The sequence below is a fragment of the Haliotis rufescens genome, unplaced genomic scaffold (genome assembly GCF_023055435.1).
Source record: "Haliotis rufescens isolate VD_foot unplaced genomic scaffold, xgHalRufe1.0.p SCAF_62, whole genome shotgun sequence".
NCBI classification, from domain to species: domain Eukaryota; kingdom Metazoa; phylum Mollusca; class Gastropoda; order Lepetellida; family Haliotidae; genus Haliotis; species Haliotis rufescens.
The window spans coordinates 1913215-1926911 of NW_025964353.1; the positions used below are offsets into that span (position 1 = coordinate 1913215).

The following is a 13697-nucleotide window of genomic DNA, read 5'->3' on the forward strand; positions in this document are numbered from 1 at the left end:
GTTTATTTGTTTGATGTTGATGCCACAATCATCAACAGTTCAGTTATAAGATGGTGGCCTGTAAATAAACGATTCTTGACCAGACAAACCAGTGATTGGTATTATGAGTGAGTGAGTGAGCATGGTTTCACGCCACTTTTAGAAATATTCAAGGATTATCATGGCAGGGGGCATCAGAAATAGGCTCCACACATTGTACCCATGTGGGGAATCGAACCCAGGTCTTCGGCATGACGAGTGAACGCTTTAACCACAAGGCTACCCCACCGCCCCTGATATTATGAGGCAGAGTCCACGTGCAGGGTACATTGACATGCTATAAGTCACTGAGTCTGACCACCAAATCCATCATGGTGCTTTGTACAACAAGCAGAGGTTCCTGGGGACCATGTCTAACCCAGCATCCCAACTGGGGGCCATGTCTAACCCAGCATCCCAACTGGGGGCCATGTCAAACCCAGCATCCCAACTGGGGGCCATGTCAAACCCAGCATCCCAACTGGGGGCCATGTCTAACTCAGCATCCCAACTGGGGGCCAAGTCTAACCCAGCATCCCAACTGGGGGCCAAGTCTAACCAAGCATCCCAACTGGGGGCCATGTCTAACTCAGCATCCCAACTGGGGGCCATGTCTAACCCAGCATCCCAACTGGGGGCCAAGTCTAACCAAGCATCCCAACTGGGGGCCATGTCTAACTCAGCATCCCAACTGGGGGTCATGTCTAACCCAGCATCCCAACTGGGGGCCAAGTCTAACCCAGCATCCCAACTGGGGGCCAAGTCTAACTCAGCATCCAAACTGGGGGCCAAGTCTAACCAAGCATCCCAACTGGGGGCCACGTGTAACCCAGCATCCCAACTGGGGGCCATGTCTAACCCAGCATCCAACTGGGGGCCAAGTCTAACCAAGCATCCCAACTGGGGGCCATGTCTAACTCAGCATCCCAACTGGGGGCCATGTCTAACCCAGCATCCCAACTGGGGGCCATGTCTAACCCAGCATCCAACTGGGGTCCATGTCTAACCCAGCATCCAACTGGGGGCCAAGTCTAACCAAGCATCCCAACTGGGGGCCATGTCTAACCCAGCATCCCAACAGGGGGCCATGTCTAACCCAGCATCCCAACAGGGGGCCATGTCTAACCCAGCATCCCAGCTGGGGGCCATGTCTAACTCAGCATCCAACTGGGGGCCATGTCTAACCCAGCATCCCAACAGGGGGCCATGTCTAACCAAGCATCCTAGCTGGGGGCCATGTCTAACCCAGCATCCCAACAGGGGGCCATGTCTAACCCAGCATCCTAGCTGGGGGCCATGTCTAACCCAGCATCCCAACCCAGCATCCCAACTGGGGCCACTTCTAACCCAGCATCCAACTTGGGACCATGTCTAACTCAGCATCCCAACTGGGTGCCATGTCTAACCCAGCATCCAACTGGGGGCCATGTCTAACCCAGCATCCCAACCCAGCATCCCAACTGGGGGCCATGCCTAACCCAGCATCCCAACCCAGCATCCCAACTAGGGCCACGTCTAACCCAGCATCCCAACTGGGTGCCATGTCTAACCCAGCATCCAACTGGGGGCCATGTCTAAACCAGCATCCCAACAGGGGGCCATGTCTAACCCAGCATCCCAACTGGGGACCACGTCTAACCCAGCATCCCAACTGGGGGCCATGTCTAACCCAGCATCCCAACTGAGGGCCATGTCTAACCCAGCATCCCAACTGGGGGCCGTGTCTAACCGAGCATCCAAAATGGGGGCCATGTCTAACCTAGCATCCCAACTGGGGCCACGTGTAACCCAGCATCCCAACAGGGGGCCATGTCTAACCCAGCATCCCAACAGGGGGCCATGTCTAACCCAGCATCCCAACTGGGGGCCATGTCTAACCCAGCATCCCAACAGGGGGCCATGTCTAACTCAGCATCCCAGCTGGGGGCCATGTCTAACCCAGCATCCCAACTAGGGGCCAGGTCTAACCCAGCATCCCAACCCAGCATCCCAACTGGGGGCCATGTCTAACCCAGCATCCAACTGGGGGCCATGTCTAACCCAGCATCCCAACTGGGGGCCATGTCTAACCTAGCATCCCAACTGGGGCCACGTCTAACTCAGCATCCAAAGTGGGGACCATATCTATTGATTTTCATTCTTCTATTCTACAAGCACTTCTTGAAATGACCTACCCTCTTTATGAAATAGTGATAGGGAACTTCCACTCCCATGAGAGCAGTGACTTGTGGGGGAAGGCTGAAGCTGTCTTGAATGAGGATACCATTCTCTTGTGTGCAGAAGAGAGACACCACCATCAGTTCAACCTGAAAAACACCAAACACATAATACAGACTTCAAGCTGTAAAGCTGCAAACAACCAACATCTTACAGAAATCAGTACAAAATAGGTAAAGTTAGGCCCCAAAAAATAAAAGTCTTGGTTCTCAGGCACCACCCGCATCATCATAAAGTCTGCCGCACATTCCGTTTTTTTTTTCATTAAAAAAAATATGTAAACATCTTAATAATTAAAAACGATGCAATACAATATAGCAGGCAGTTACTTCCCTTTACATGCGCACTGCTTTACTGTGCATCTTGTATTATGGTCATGTGGGCAGGAGTTTGTATGCTTGTTTATGTAGGAAGGTACACATCTTTATTTGGTTACATAATAGCCCCCGCCCATCACCATATTTTCAAAAGTCATTGCCTGAGAACCAATTCTTTTATTTCTTAAGCCTTAAGTTTCTCTGAACAGTTTTTCAGATCTTATTTATGGCAAAGTGATCTTAGCACTAAGATGATGGCAACTCCCATACTTATAACACAGATTACAACAATCATAGCGCTAAGATGGCTTTGTGGTAGTGGGCCCTTTCCTATCATAGTTCCACAGTATTTACCGGGCCATCATCAACAGCTTTAGTGAGAGATGGTTTCCTCTTGATTTCCCTGCTCTTCTCCTGCTCCACTGCCATAGCCTCACACACCAGCAGCTTGGGCTCAAGGGGATCCCAGTAGTGAGATGTTGGGCGTCGGCCTGCGATGTCCTTCGCAGCCTGGTTCTTACCCCTAGAGGAATTAATGCGTTGTTAATAGTTATACATTTCACATACATGTATTGACTGTTCTAGACATTGACATTTATGTCATTATGCAAAATTATAGAGAAATTACAGCGTTAGGAAGCGGTTCTAGTCCTAGTCCTTGCCAAACTGCCCAATAGTTAAGGTATCATAAGGACTAGGATTTTGGTTCTGGAAGTAGATTCGGGGCATGGTTGCTATTAGATTCTACTTCTGAATCAACAGATTTTCATGATTTCTCCATTACAGAATCATAATCATGACTGCCTGAGACATTTGAGGCACACATACCCCTTTCTACTTGTTCAGAAGGAAGTCCTGTAATTACAGTGAGTGAGCAAGTAAGCACTGAAGGCACTTTAGATAAGTCCTCCAAGCCTCTGCAATGTGTAGTGCACATACCTTTCAGCATCATTGGTATCGGATTCATTCTCCTCCTCAGCCCCGTCAGGAGGGGGATAATCGTCCTGCTCCCCCCGGCCCGTCTGGAAGTTGAAGTACTGCACACTGTCTGTCTCAACATCCCAGACGTACAACTTGCTGTCAAAGGTGTTGTTTTGCAGCTTCACCATCACACTCACTCTGTTGCCGGAGCAGTTACAGCGGGCGGAAAGAATGGTGCCAAAGTCATGGACAGAATCAGATATGTTCTTTGGATTACTGTGGGCCTTCGCTTCCCTGAAGTAAAGAACATATATTAGCATCATCAATAAGTCAAGTATTATTTCTCACTCATGATCACATCTTCCTGGGCCAAGGGAGTTAACTGACTGTAACAGTCCAGTTTCCATCCTTGCCGAACTGGGCTTGAATTATGGAGTTATAGTTTGGATGGACTAACGAGTCCAATCAAAATTACGTAAAGAAATCAACATCCGGTTCGTCAACTGCCTTTCTGATTTCTGTCAATTGCAGGATTTGTAACGCATGTGTACTGCTCAGCATGAACAGATATTTTCCAAATCTTTTCATCTTCTTAATCAAGGTGCTCACGTGATTTGATGCACTTTGTGATGTAAGACCTGTTTTGTTACAATATAGATCTTGATTATCGATCAGATCGTCTTCACTGGGTGCCGCCATTTTGTTTGAAGCAAATGCATGTGATATGAGAAGTGGAATCTGATTGGTTGATGGGAGGGTCATAGAAGGGACAACTCATGATAACCAGTGGTGGCGCTACAATCGAGCCCTGAATTCCAGCCTGGCATGGCCAGGTGGAAACTGGACTTTACAGTCAGTTAACTCCCCTGCCAGAGGAAGATGGCATGATCATAATGATCTTGAATCAATCCTAATTTCATCAAGATTTAATCATAAGCAAAACACATAGTGTACTGGTAAATGTTGTTGATATTTCTTTCTCTGTTACAAGGTATGGCAGATCCTGTACCTAACAATGCTGTTCTAGCAGTATGTACTACACTTTGTAACAATATTGTGCTTAATATTTCTCATGTTTTCAACACGACCAACCTGCGAGAGAGGTCGTAGACTCGGAGCGTTCCATGTTCTGTGGCCACAGCCAAGAAGTTACCACAGATGTTGATACAGCAGGGGTTTCCCTCAACCTCAGAAAATGTCATGTGCTGTTTAATTGTTCCCTGGAAACAACAGTTGAGACATTGTTCAGCAAACATGCTGGATAAATAACAGCAAAAGAAAGGTTTATTAGAGCAAACTGGATTTGTAAACAGTATGTTTCTCCATCACCTGTGAATACTAAGAGCTGCTTCTAACCAACGGATCAAGCAAAAGCCTGTTTCTAGTGGAGGAAAGCCAGCAAGTGCTCAGACCAGTAAGTGTGAAGCATACATTGCACAATCAGCAATGCTTCCCACGTGCTGTGTGCAACATGTGTCACAGCCTTGTGCCTCTCTGCCCTACACAATGACAATGTTTTAATTTCATATATTAGATAGCTAAAGGATAAATCGCAAAGAACAATGAAGAACAAAGTGTGATTTATTTCACGATAAACATTGTTCTATCATGACGTCATATCTGGAGATTCGAACATGTGCTCTTAACTTGATAACTTCGTATATTAGTCAACGTCTTTTTGAGAGGGGAGTGTCTAGTGAGTTGTTTCCTATATATGAAGGTGGACAATGCAGATAAAAGCAATGGCCTAACATTTGCACTGAAAAGCAAAAAAGGACACAACAATCAGTATTGGGAGAAAACCAACAGGTAATCAACGTGAGGATTGTGAGAATATGTGTGAAATAACCACCTGTCCAACATTACCGAGGTCGAGGTCATCCTTATTAAAATACAGGTAAATATTTTTAATGCTTGTATATTTTATCATGATCCTTAGAGAGGATGTACACAATGTGGATATCTCATATAAGAAATAAACGTCCTGTGGTCATTGTCTCTTGCACAATAAAACACTACACCCCATCATGGATTATTCTCCCTGCAGTGTTAGATTGTATGATAAACTCTCGTAGTTTATTTCGTTTGTTCGTGAGTGAGGTTTTACGCCGCTATCATGGCGGGGGACACCAGAAATGTGCTTCAAACAATGTACCCATGTCGGGAATTGAACCCAGGTCTTCGTCATGACGAGTGAAGCTTTGACCACTAGGCTACCCGACCGCCCCTATTTCTTAAGTAATGGTAGAGTTCTCACACGGTACATGCACACAGTTGCCATCACGTGACTTCAGGGAGTTAGGAATGGTCTCACTTCACTGGCTTACTACATGTCTCCACAGGTGACGGAGGAAGGCAGTGTAAACAAACCCGGCAAGGGGTTAGACATGCAGTCAAAACTTTGCCTCCACTGGATTCAATCAGGGGAGATAACCTCACTTTGCATGGCACAATTATTACAACTGTGTAATGGAAACATCTCATTAAGTTTTAATCTCCCTATTGATGCTTTAAGTTATACATCATAACATCAAGTCTCATTTAGAATGGATTCTACTATATGTATAGTAAGAAATCTTTGTGATACCTGGAATGTTCTGACTTGCACTTTGTTTCCCTCAATGGTGTACACATTTTGTTCATACAGGCAGACAAGCTGTGCTTCAGTGGTGAATGAACCTGGGAACAAACAGAATCGTTTTCATCTGAAGAAAAGGGACAGAGATGAACTTCGAAGATGATACCAAGAATTTACTCTGACATGCAACTTAAACTGATTATTATATGCACAACACTATATCAACTCATTACTTTTAACATTGCACACACAAACATATGTAATGGTTCAATCTCATGCATTCGATTCAAAGTTTGATTGTACTGTAATCATTTTAATCTGTTTGATGACATGTTCTTAAAGACTTCTACCTGCAGCCTTCAGGACTAGTTTGTCAGCTGAATATTCATAGATGATGACTCGTTTTCCATTCCACACAGCAAGGACATCCTAAAACAGAATTATTATCAATATTGTAAGGAGACCTTGAAACACACTACTAAACAAACATCTCAATCTTTTCGAAGACAGTTAATCCACAGAGCACAATTAGAAGCAAAGCAGCAGATATTTTAGTCACCTTATCCTTAAGCTGCAATAAATGGAATATTTGCTGGAATCATAGAAACCCTAATTTAATATACATAATTACCACTGTGAAGAAAAAAACATCCATACCCCAATGGTCTGACAAAACACAACAAGATAAACGAAGTCTGTTCATGGTCAGTGTATTGTTGAATGTAGTCTTGGGCAAACTTTAACATCAACAAAGCGATTTTTATCTATTTTTCATACAATTGGCATAACGATTTCATTATCAATTTTTTTATTTAAAATTGACAAAACGATTTCACTATCAAATATTTTTAAAATTGAAAAACTGATTTTCTAATATATATTACTTTAAAATCCCCAAAACACCTCACCTTAGTTGTACAGACCCCCTTGACCTGGATGTCCGTCTTGAGGTCATGGTGGTTTCCAGTAGCAAACACTTCTATGGACAGAGAGCTCGGCCCATACTGAACTACCGCTGTCTGGTCCTGGTAGCTGCAGCTCATCACCTGCTCACTCAGGACGAAGACGTTGGCGATGGTGTTGATGGCCATCAGTGTCTTGTTGCTTCCCCACTGGAGAGAGGAGAAGATGTCAGGACATGCACAACGGCCATCACATGATCATCGGGAATTAGGCACCAAGGAAATGTTACTGTTATTGTGAGTGAAACCCTAAAGACTTAGTTTTATTCCTTGGTTTTGGAATGTTTTGTAAACATGGTAAACTCAGACATTTCAGATTTGTTTGTTCTTCAAACCTGTCAAAACGTTACCTGAATATTTTGCAATAAGTGCAATGTTTGTATAAATACCTCAATGGTCTTACAAAATAATGTACTGTATGTATATATTTTTAATATACACTTGGTAGACATCTCTACAATGTGGATAAATAATTTTCAAGCAAATTCCAATATCTGTTCTTGAAAACTGAAGTTCCGATGAGTTGGACATCACCTTTCTCATTTCCATTCTAAAGCATGCTATCACTGCATTGTGGGAAAGGTAGAGTGTGTTTCTACCCTCCCTGTACCTGTATTTGTCTGACTGGCCCCTCCACAGTTGCCGGCGCCTGCAGCTTCCACTTGTCCTCTCCCTCGATCTTACGATTGTTGGTTGGATGAAACTTCCACAACGCCACATTCCCCATGTTAGTGCCTCCAGCCAACATGCCTATACAAGACAACGAAGTGGTGTTAATCCAAGCTCACTCACTCCCACACAAACCGTGAATATCAGGGTAAGAATAGGTCTTCAGCAACCCATGCTTGTCATAAGAGACAACTATGCGAGGCGACTAACAGGGTCTGGTGGTCAGGCACGCTGACTTGGTTGATGTATGCCATCTTATCCCAATTGTGTAAATCGATGCTTGCGATATCAATCATTGGATTGTCTGACCAAGACTCAATTATTTACAGACTGCCGTCATAGAATAGAGCTGGAACATTGCTAAGTGCATTGTTAAACGACAAACAAGCAAACACTCACTCACTCACTCACTCACTCACTCACTCACTCACTCACTCACTCACTCACTCACACACACACACACACACACACACACACACACACACACACACACACACACACACACACACACACACACACACACACACACACACACAATATGGCATCAAAGGAATACATATAGAGAATATTCATTCAACTTAAATCAGAAGTAATTCCTCTAGAATCTTTCACTTCAGCACTTGCCACACATTATGTTAGTTAAACCTGAATCATTATTGATTAGTTTGAGTGTTTTATTGCAGCATTTGACACACAAGTTCCATCAGTTCTTACCTTTCTCCGCACAGTATGCCACGCACATGATGGACTCATTGCTGTCGTAGCTGCTGTGGCCATCCAAACTCAACACATAGTTGTCATCCTGCTCCAGATCCCACATTCTGTTCAAAATAGTGGTACCAACATATGAAAATGATGAATCATCACTCACATACAACATGACTCAATGGTATGGTCACTAAGTGAGTTTGGCTTAATTTAGTCAGTTTGCAGTTCAGGCAATAGTCTAAACCAGCCATTTTCTACTCACTCTAAGTTAACATAATGACACCACAAATAACAAGGGCAAAATCTACTGGAAATGGTCTAAAAAGTCAACATAGGTCAACATAGACTGATATTCCCCTATTTTTCTGGAGCCTGATCACAAGACAAAGTTCCCTTGAGGTACACTCACCTGATGGCCACTTCTCCTGTGGCAGTCGCCAGCAAACCTTTCCCTGCCCAAATGATGTGGGGCTCCTCATTCCTCCCACTCAGCTTCACCTGAAATATGCAAATCAGCTCATAAGTTAACAAATCATTTTTCAAACATTTCCGTGTTATCATGTCTGTGCAATTCTTTGGATTCCGTGCAGAAAGTCCATGTACAAGACGTCTTGGACATGCTTAAGTCTCTGGAATAATAACGGTAATAGTAGCAAAGAATGCAACACGATATAAATCCTGCCGGGGTCCATGCAGGAAGCAAAGGCACTGTAAGTCCCCATGGTCCCTGGTATGGTGATCTCCCTTTAGTGACTGACAATCTCTAGCCCATTTTTATATTGTATTGTTCACTAATAATTAAGACTTTTATATATTCTCAACTAGTTTTAAATAGACTGTGATATTCTAGTTATTGAAATGTCCATCGTTGACAGCTTTTTGTATTGTATAAATATATGTATCATTAATGTACTACTCGTCACGATATGACTGAAATACTGCCGATGTGACGTTAAATCTTAACTCACTCACTCGCAACACGAAGAGACGATGTTTTACCTTGATCATTTCCTTGGTGTCTCCCTCGAGAAGTACAGCATGTTGTGTAAGCATCATGTTGTCTGTGATTGTTATGAGGATGTTCTTGTCATCATAATACAGCATTTTCCGTACTGACGAGTCAACCGTGAAACACTGTATGCATTGTCCATTCTCATTCACATAGTAAACTCCACCTGCATGAACATACCATAGTCACAACATTGGAGTTAGATGATGCAGTATGTGCACAAGCATCTTAAAACATCACGATGTTTACTTTAGGTCAAGAAAACAGTTGCATTCATTCATTGTTAGTTTAACATAAAGTAACGTTATCAAGTATATCAATGGCTTTTGAAATTATTGCACAGCTGGTGTTTTTTTTAATTTTTGGTTGTTCAAGCAAGTATGTAACCAAATTTGGTTTACAATAATTTCAGGTAAATCATGTCACTCTTAAGTATTGTAGCATTAACAGCCGGGTTGTGTGTTCGAGATGCGGAATATTAAAAGATTTTTATTTTTTTTAAATGGAAATAAAAACAAATCATGCGGCAGACTTTATGAGTCTTGAGTCAAGATTATTATTTTTTTATCCTTACATGCTTTACATTCAACAGTCTAGACAATGTATATATGGTATACCAAAGGGAACTAAGCTGAATTCTAAGCTGGGAATTAAGAACATATATATGCACATCATGAAACATAAAAATAGATCCATCCAATAATAAAAGTTTGACAGGTAGACTGGACTCACCACTGGCACCACCAACAAAGAAAGACAGTGATTCAGATTGGCCAAAGCTATTGGTTGTCTTGGAATTATTCTTCCCTCGTTTCCAATTAAACATGTCCAAGGCACTCTCGTCCCCACTCACAGCTGCTCGGGCCAAACTTGCAATGTCTCTGAAAACAAAAAAAGTTCAAATGTGAGTCATCATAACAAGGTTTCACACAATATTCACCCACTTCTCTTCAGTTGTATAAGGAGGCAAGATGTTAGAAGAAACAATATCGCTTCCTTCCTCAAAAATAGGACAGTATGAACTGAAGCAGATCAATTTCCAAACGTACATCATTATAAAACAAACATTAACATGCAGGGGTCGAATTTAACACTAGCCCAGGCTGGTACAATCCTGCAGGTTAGTACAAATTTTCCAAATTTCCCCATTGTTTAACATTACAAGGCTCTTCATCTTTTCTCGGGCCAGTAAAGCTTTTGAGTTCAGCTCTAACCCCAACAGGATTAAGAACTGATTTGTACGAGGAAGAACACAAATGGATCTGCAAGGTATTACCTTCACATTTCAGATGACTTTATCATGTTTATTACAGTTATCAGTCATTAATATTTTCAAATCAGTGGGCTGTGATCGATCCTAATGCAATCTGATACCATGGAGGCATCCTACTGCGTATATAATAAAGTAATCAACTCACGAGGCTGGATCTGGGGGTGGAGCCGGTCTAGCTAGGATGTGTGTGAGTGGCTCCTGGATGTGATGCTGACAGAGAGGGTTGGGGTTCAGGCGTCCTTTAGTATCTACTTTCCATACAATAAGGATTCCAGACTGGAACAGAAATACTTCACATGCTTAAAATGTCACAATTCATGTACTTTGGTGCTAGATTAAATGTAGTTGGTAAACCAAGCTTATAAAATTCTAAATAAAGCTAGGGAAATGTATTCTCACATATTACTAAAAGACTTCATGACAAGTTATATCAAAAGAGAGTTAGTATCATAATAATTATGGCCACCTTATCTCCTGATGCAATCCTGGTGCCATTAGAACTCCAGTGCAAGACACTGATGGCTGATTTATGCATCTGTATGGCTTCATGGAGACTATGCTCCTGTTCATTCCAGATGAGGAGTTCTCCTGTCTCCCATCCCACTGCCACTATCTTCTTGTTTGGATGCCATGACACTGACGTCACATGGCAGTTCTTCTGGAGATGTGTATTGGGCAACTTTTCTCCCTGAAATGGAAAGTTGAACATTTTAAACGTGTCACATAGACATATCACATCTGCACATATGAAATGTTAATATCTTATGTTATAGTGTAAAAAAAATTAAATGAACACATGATCAATAATGAGAGTTGAAGTCAACCCTTTTAACTGGTCATAAACCACGGTGGTAAATTTCTCTCTATGACATTCACATATGCTTGATGTTCTTAACGCAACGCCTACAACGATTACCCACTAATGTAATATTTTATGTGCATCACTTTAGGGCTGGGACGAGTCCAAATTTACTACCCGGGTACCCACACCCTATTACCTGACCCTACCTGGGTACCTGCTGTTGGTGTCAAGAGATAGGAATGTGTTCAGTCATAAAGAAATGTGAACATTAGAGATTTAAAATTGTTGTGTAACCATGTAGTTATATAGTGAATTTTTGTCATGAAACAATATATCATGTAACTAACCACGGGTCCGGGTAGTCCTGTGGGTACCCGGTTCCTACTCAGTACCCAGCCAACCTGAGTACCCGTCCCAGCCCTACATCACTTAGCCCGTAGACGTGTCAACTACGAAGATAACTGATTTGGGATTAAAATCCCCCACTTTCCCAATTTATTGCCCTTGGACTGTTAGCAGCATACCTCTTCAATAAATCAACCTCATAATAGTGTCACTTCTGACTTCCATCCACACCAACAGAATAAAGCTGACATACCTTGATGAAGGTAAAATACTAACCATGCTAATTATCATCATGACAAATGAATGATGCTGTAATCATTGTTAAAAAACCCTAACATTCTAGTTATCACGGTTATGAATGAAGCAAATATTCTAAATGGAGCTATATAAATATGAATGTGTGATGATTAATATTACCTCCTCTGTGTAAAATGTGACAGCACCTCCATTATCATCACTGTAGGATGTAACTGCTAGCAGTGGACTCCCACTGAACCATTTTAGATCTGTACTGATGCCAGCCTGGTCCGTCTCCAAGCGGTGATCAAAGTAGACAGCCATGTCTCACTACAAAACAATCATTAATATAATGAAAATAATACATGAGTAAAATCATGAACGACAGAACTTAACCTTACCGCTGAACTAGTATGAGTAAGAAATAAATATTTCATCCCCCTTGTTTACATGGTTATCACTTGGGCCTTCACATGTTCTAATGTTGCTAACAGACATGAAACATTCCACACATAAACATGCTTCACCTTGTTTTTGATATTTTATCAAAACATTACTGGTGTCAAATAAAACAGATATGACATAGATTGTGTGACAAGCATAATTGATATTGAGGTAGTACTCAGGGTTCCAAATCGTATCAAGGATATTTTGTTTATATATCCTTTCAAAATGCCCAAAGGATACATAAACACAATGGATATGGCATCAAACACATTCCTGTACTTTTAAAGCGAGTCAAAATTTAGAAATTGTGTTGGCAATATAGCGGCCGTCATAGTGACACATACTTGAAAAAGACAAAGTTTTGAACAAAGTAATCATTCTTTAGAATACATTGTATTTTAACCACTGTCCCATGCCATTGAGGTATAATGACACGCAATCATGGCAATCAACCAAGTCACAAGCTGACTGCACAAATCATTTAGTGACCTCACAGTCTTACAATAAGCACAGGTTACAGAGGATAGAATTAACCTGGAAATCACCATAGGAATGATAAGTAATTGGACTGAGTAGACATTCTTATTTTGGGACTGACATTGACAAGAACTAGTGCTCATCATTCACACAGTACTTCACGTTTGGTTATTGACTCCATATTGTCTTTACTAGAAAATAAATACATAATGATCTGCTAATGAAGAATCCGGACACACGACAGAAAATTAATTTGATCTATTCCAATCTTAGAGTATACAATACAAGTTAAACATGGTACAGAATAGACCTTTGGTGAAACGAAATGAACTGAATTCACCTTTGTAAAATGCTTGCGATAAATAAAACAGATGCATGTATCCCTGTCTCATGGGATTATGAGCAACTTAGGAGACGTTGAGCGTAACTTGAAGTTCCACCATGAGTTGTTGACATTCACAACGACGCAAAACGATGCCGACATAGTCACATCAAATACATGTACATGATCGAGAAGTTGACATATAATCTTACATGTGATCCTGTTCATCCAAAACGCTTGCTGTGTTTTGATTTCATCTACTCTTTTAGGTTACCGTGGTTACTATGATGCCATCCACATCAGTCACAGCACCTCGGCCGCCGACATGTTGAAAGTATGCAGGGCCCGGATGAGACGTCAATAGTATATACCCAATGACATATGTTATATATGCA

General features: G+C 42.0%; 1 protein-coding gene across 1 annotated transcript in view; it reads right to left on the reverse strand.

Annotated features, from left to right (window-relative positions):
• The window catches only part of LOC124110816 (intraflagellar transport protein 140 homolog), a 30701-nt gene extending 17058 nt beyond the window's left edge, over nucleotides 1-13643 (reverse strand). The window contains exons 1-16 of the mRNA XM_046470243.2: nucleotides 13515-13643; nucleotides 12237-12386; nucleotides 11139-11360; nucleotides 10818-10948; nucleotides 10132-10280; nucleotides 9390-9565; nucleotides 8800-8888; nucleotides 8397-8503; nucleotides 7624-7763; nucleotides 6960-7163; nucleotides 6402-6480; nucleotides 6061-6152; nucleotides 4566-4693; nucleotides 3492-3767; nucleotides 2907-3075; nucleotides 2193-2324 (exon numbers count right to left, since the gene is read on the reverse strand). Of these exons, the coding sequence (XP_046326199.2) occupies nucleotides 2193-2324; nucleotides 2907-3075; nucleotides 3492-3767; nucleotides 4566-4693; nucleotides 6061-6152; nucleotides 6402-6480; nucleotides 6960-7163; nucleotides 7624-7763; nucleotides 8397-8503; nucleotides 8800-8888; nucleotides 9390-9565; nucleotides 10132-10280; nucleotides 10818-10948; nucleotides 11139-11360; nucleotides 12237-12380 (2238 nt within the window). The 5' untranslated portion in view covers nucleotides 12381-12386; nucleotides 13515-13643. The remainder of the gene's footprint in view (nucleotides 1-2192; nucleotides 2325-2906; nucleotides 3076-3491; nucleotides 3768-4565; nucleotides 4694-6060; nucleotides 6153-6401; nucleotides 6481-6959; nucleotides 7164-7623; nucleotides 7764-8396; nucleotides 8504-8799; nucleotides 8889-9389; nucleotides 9566-10131; nucleotides 10281-10817; nucleotides 10949-11138; nucleotides 11361-12236; nucleotides 12387-13514) is intronic.
• Between the last annotated feature and the right edge of the window lie 54 nt (nucleotides 13644-13697).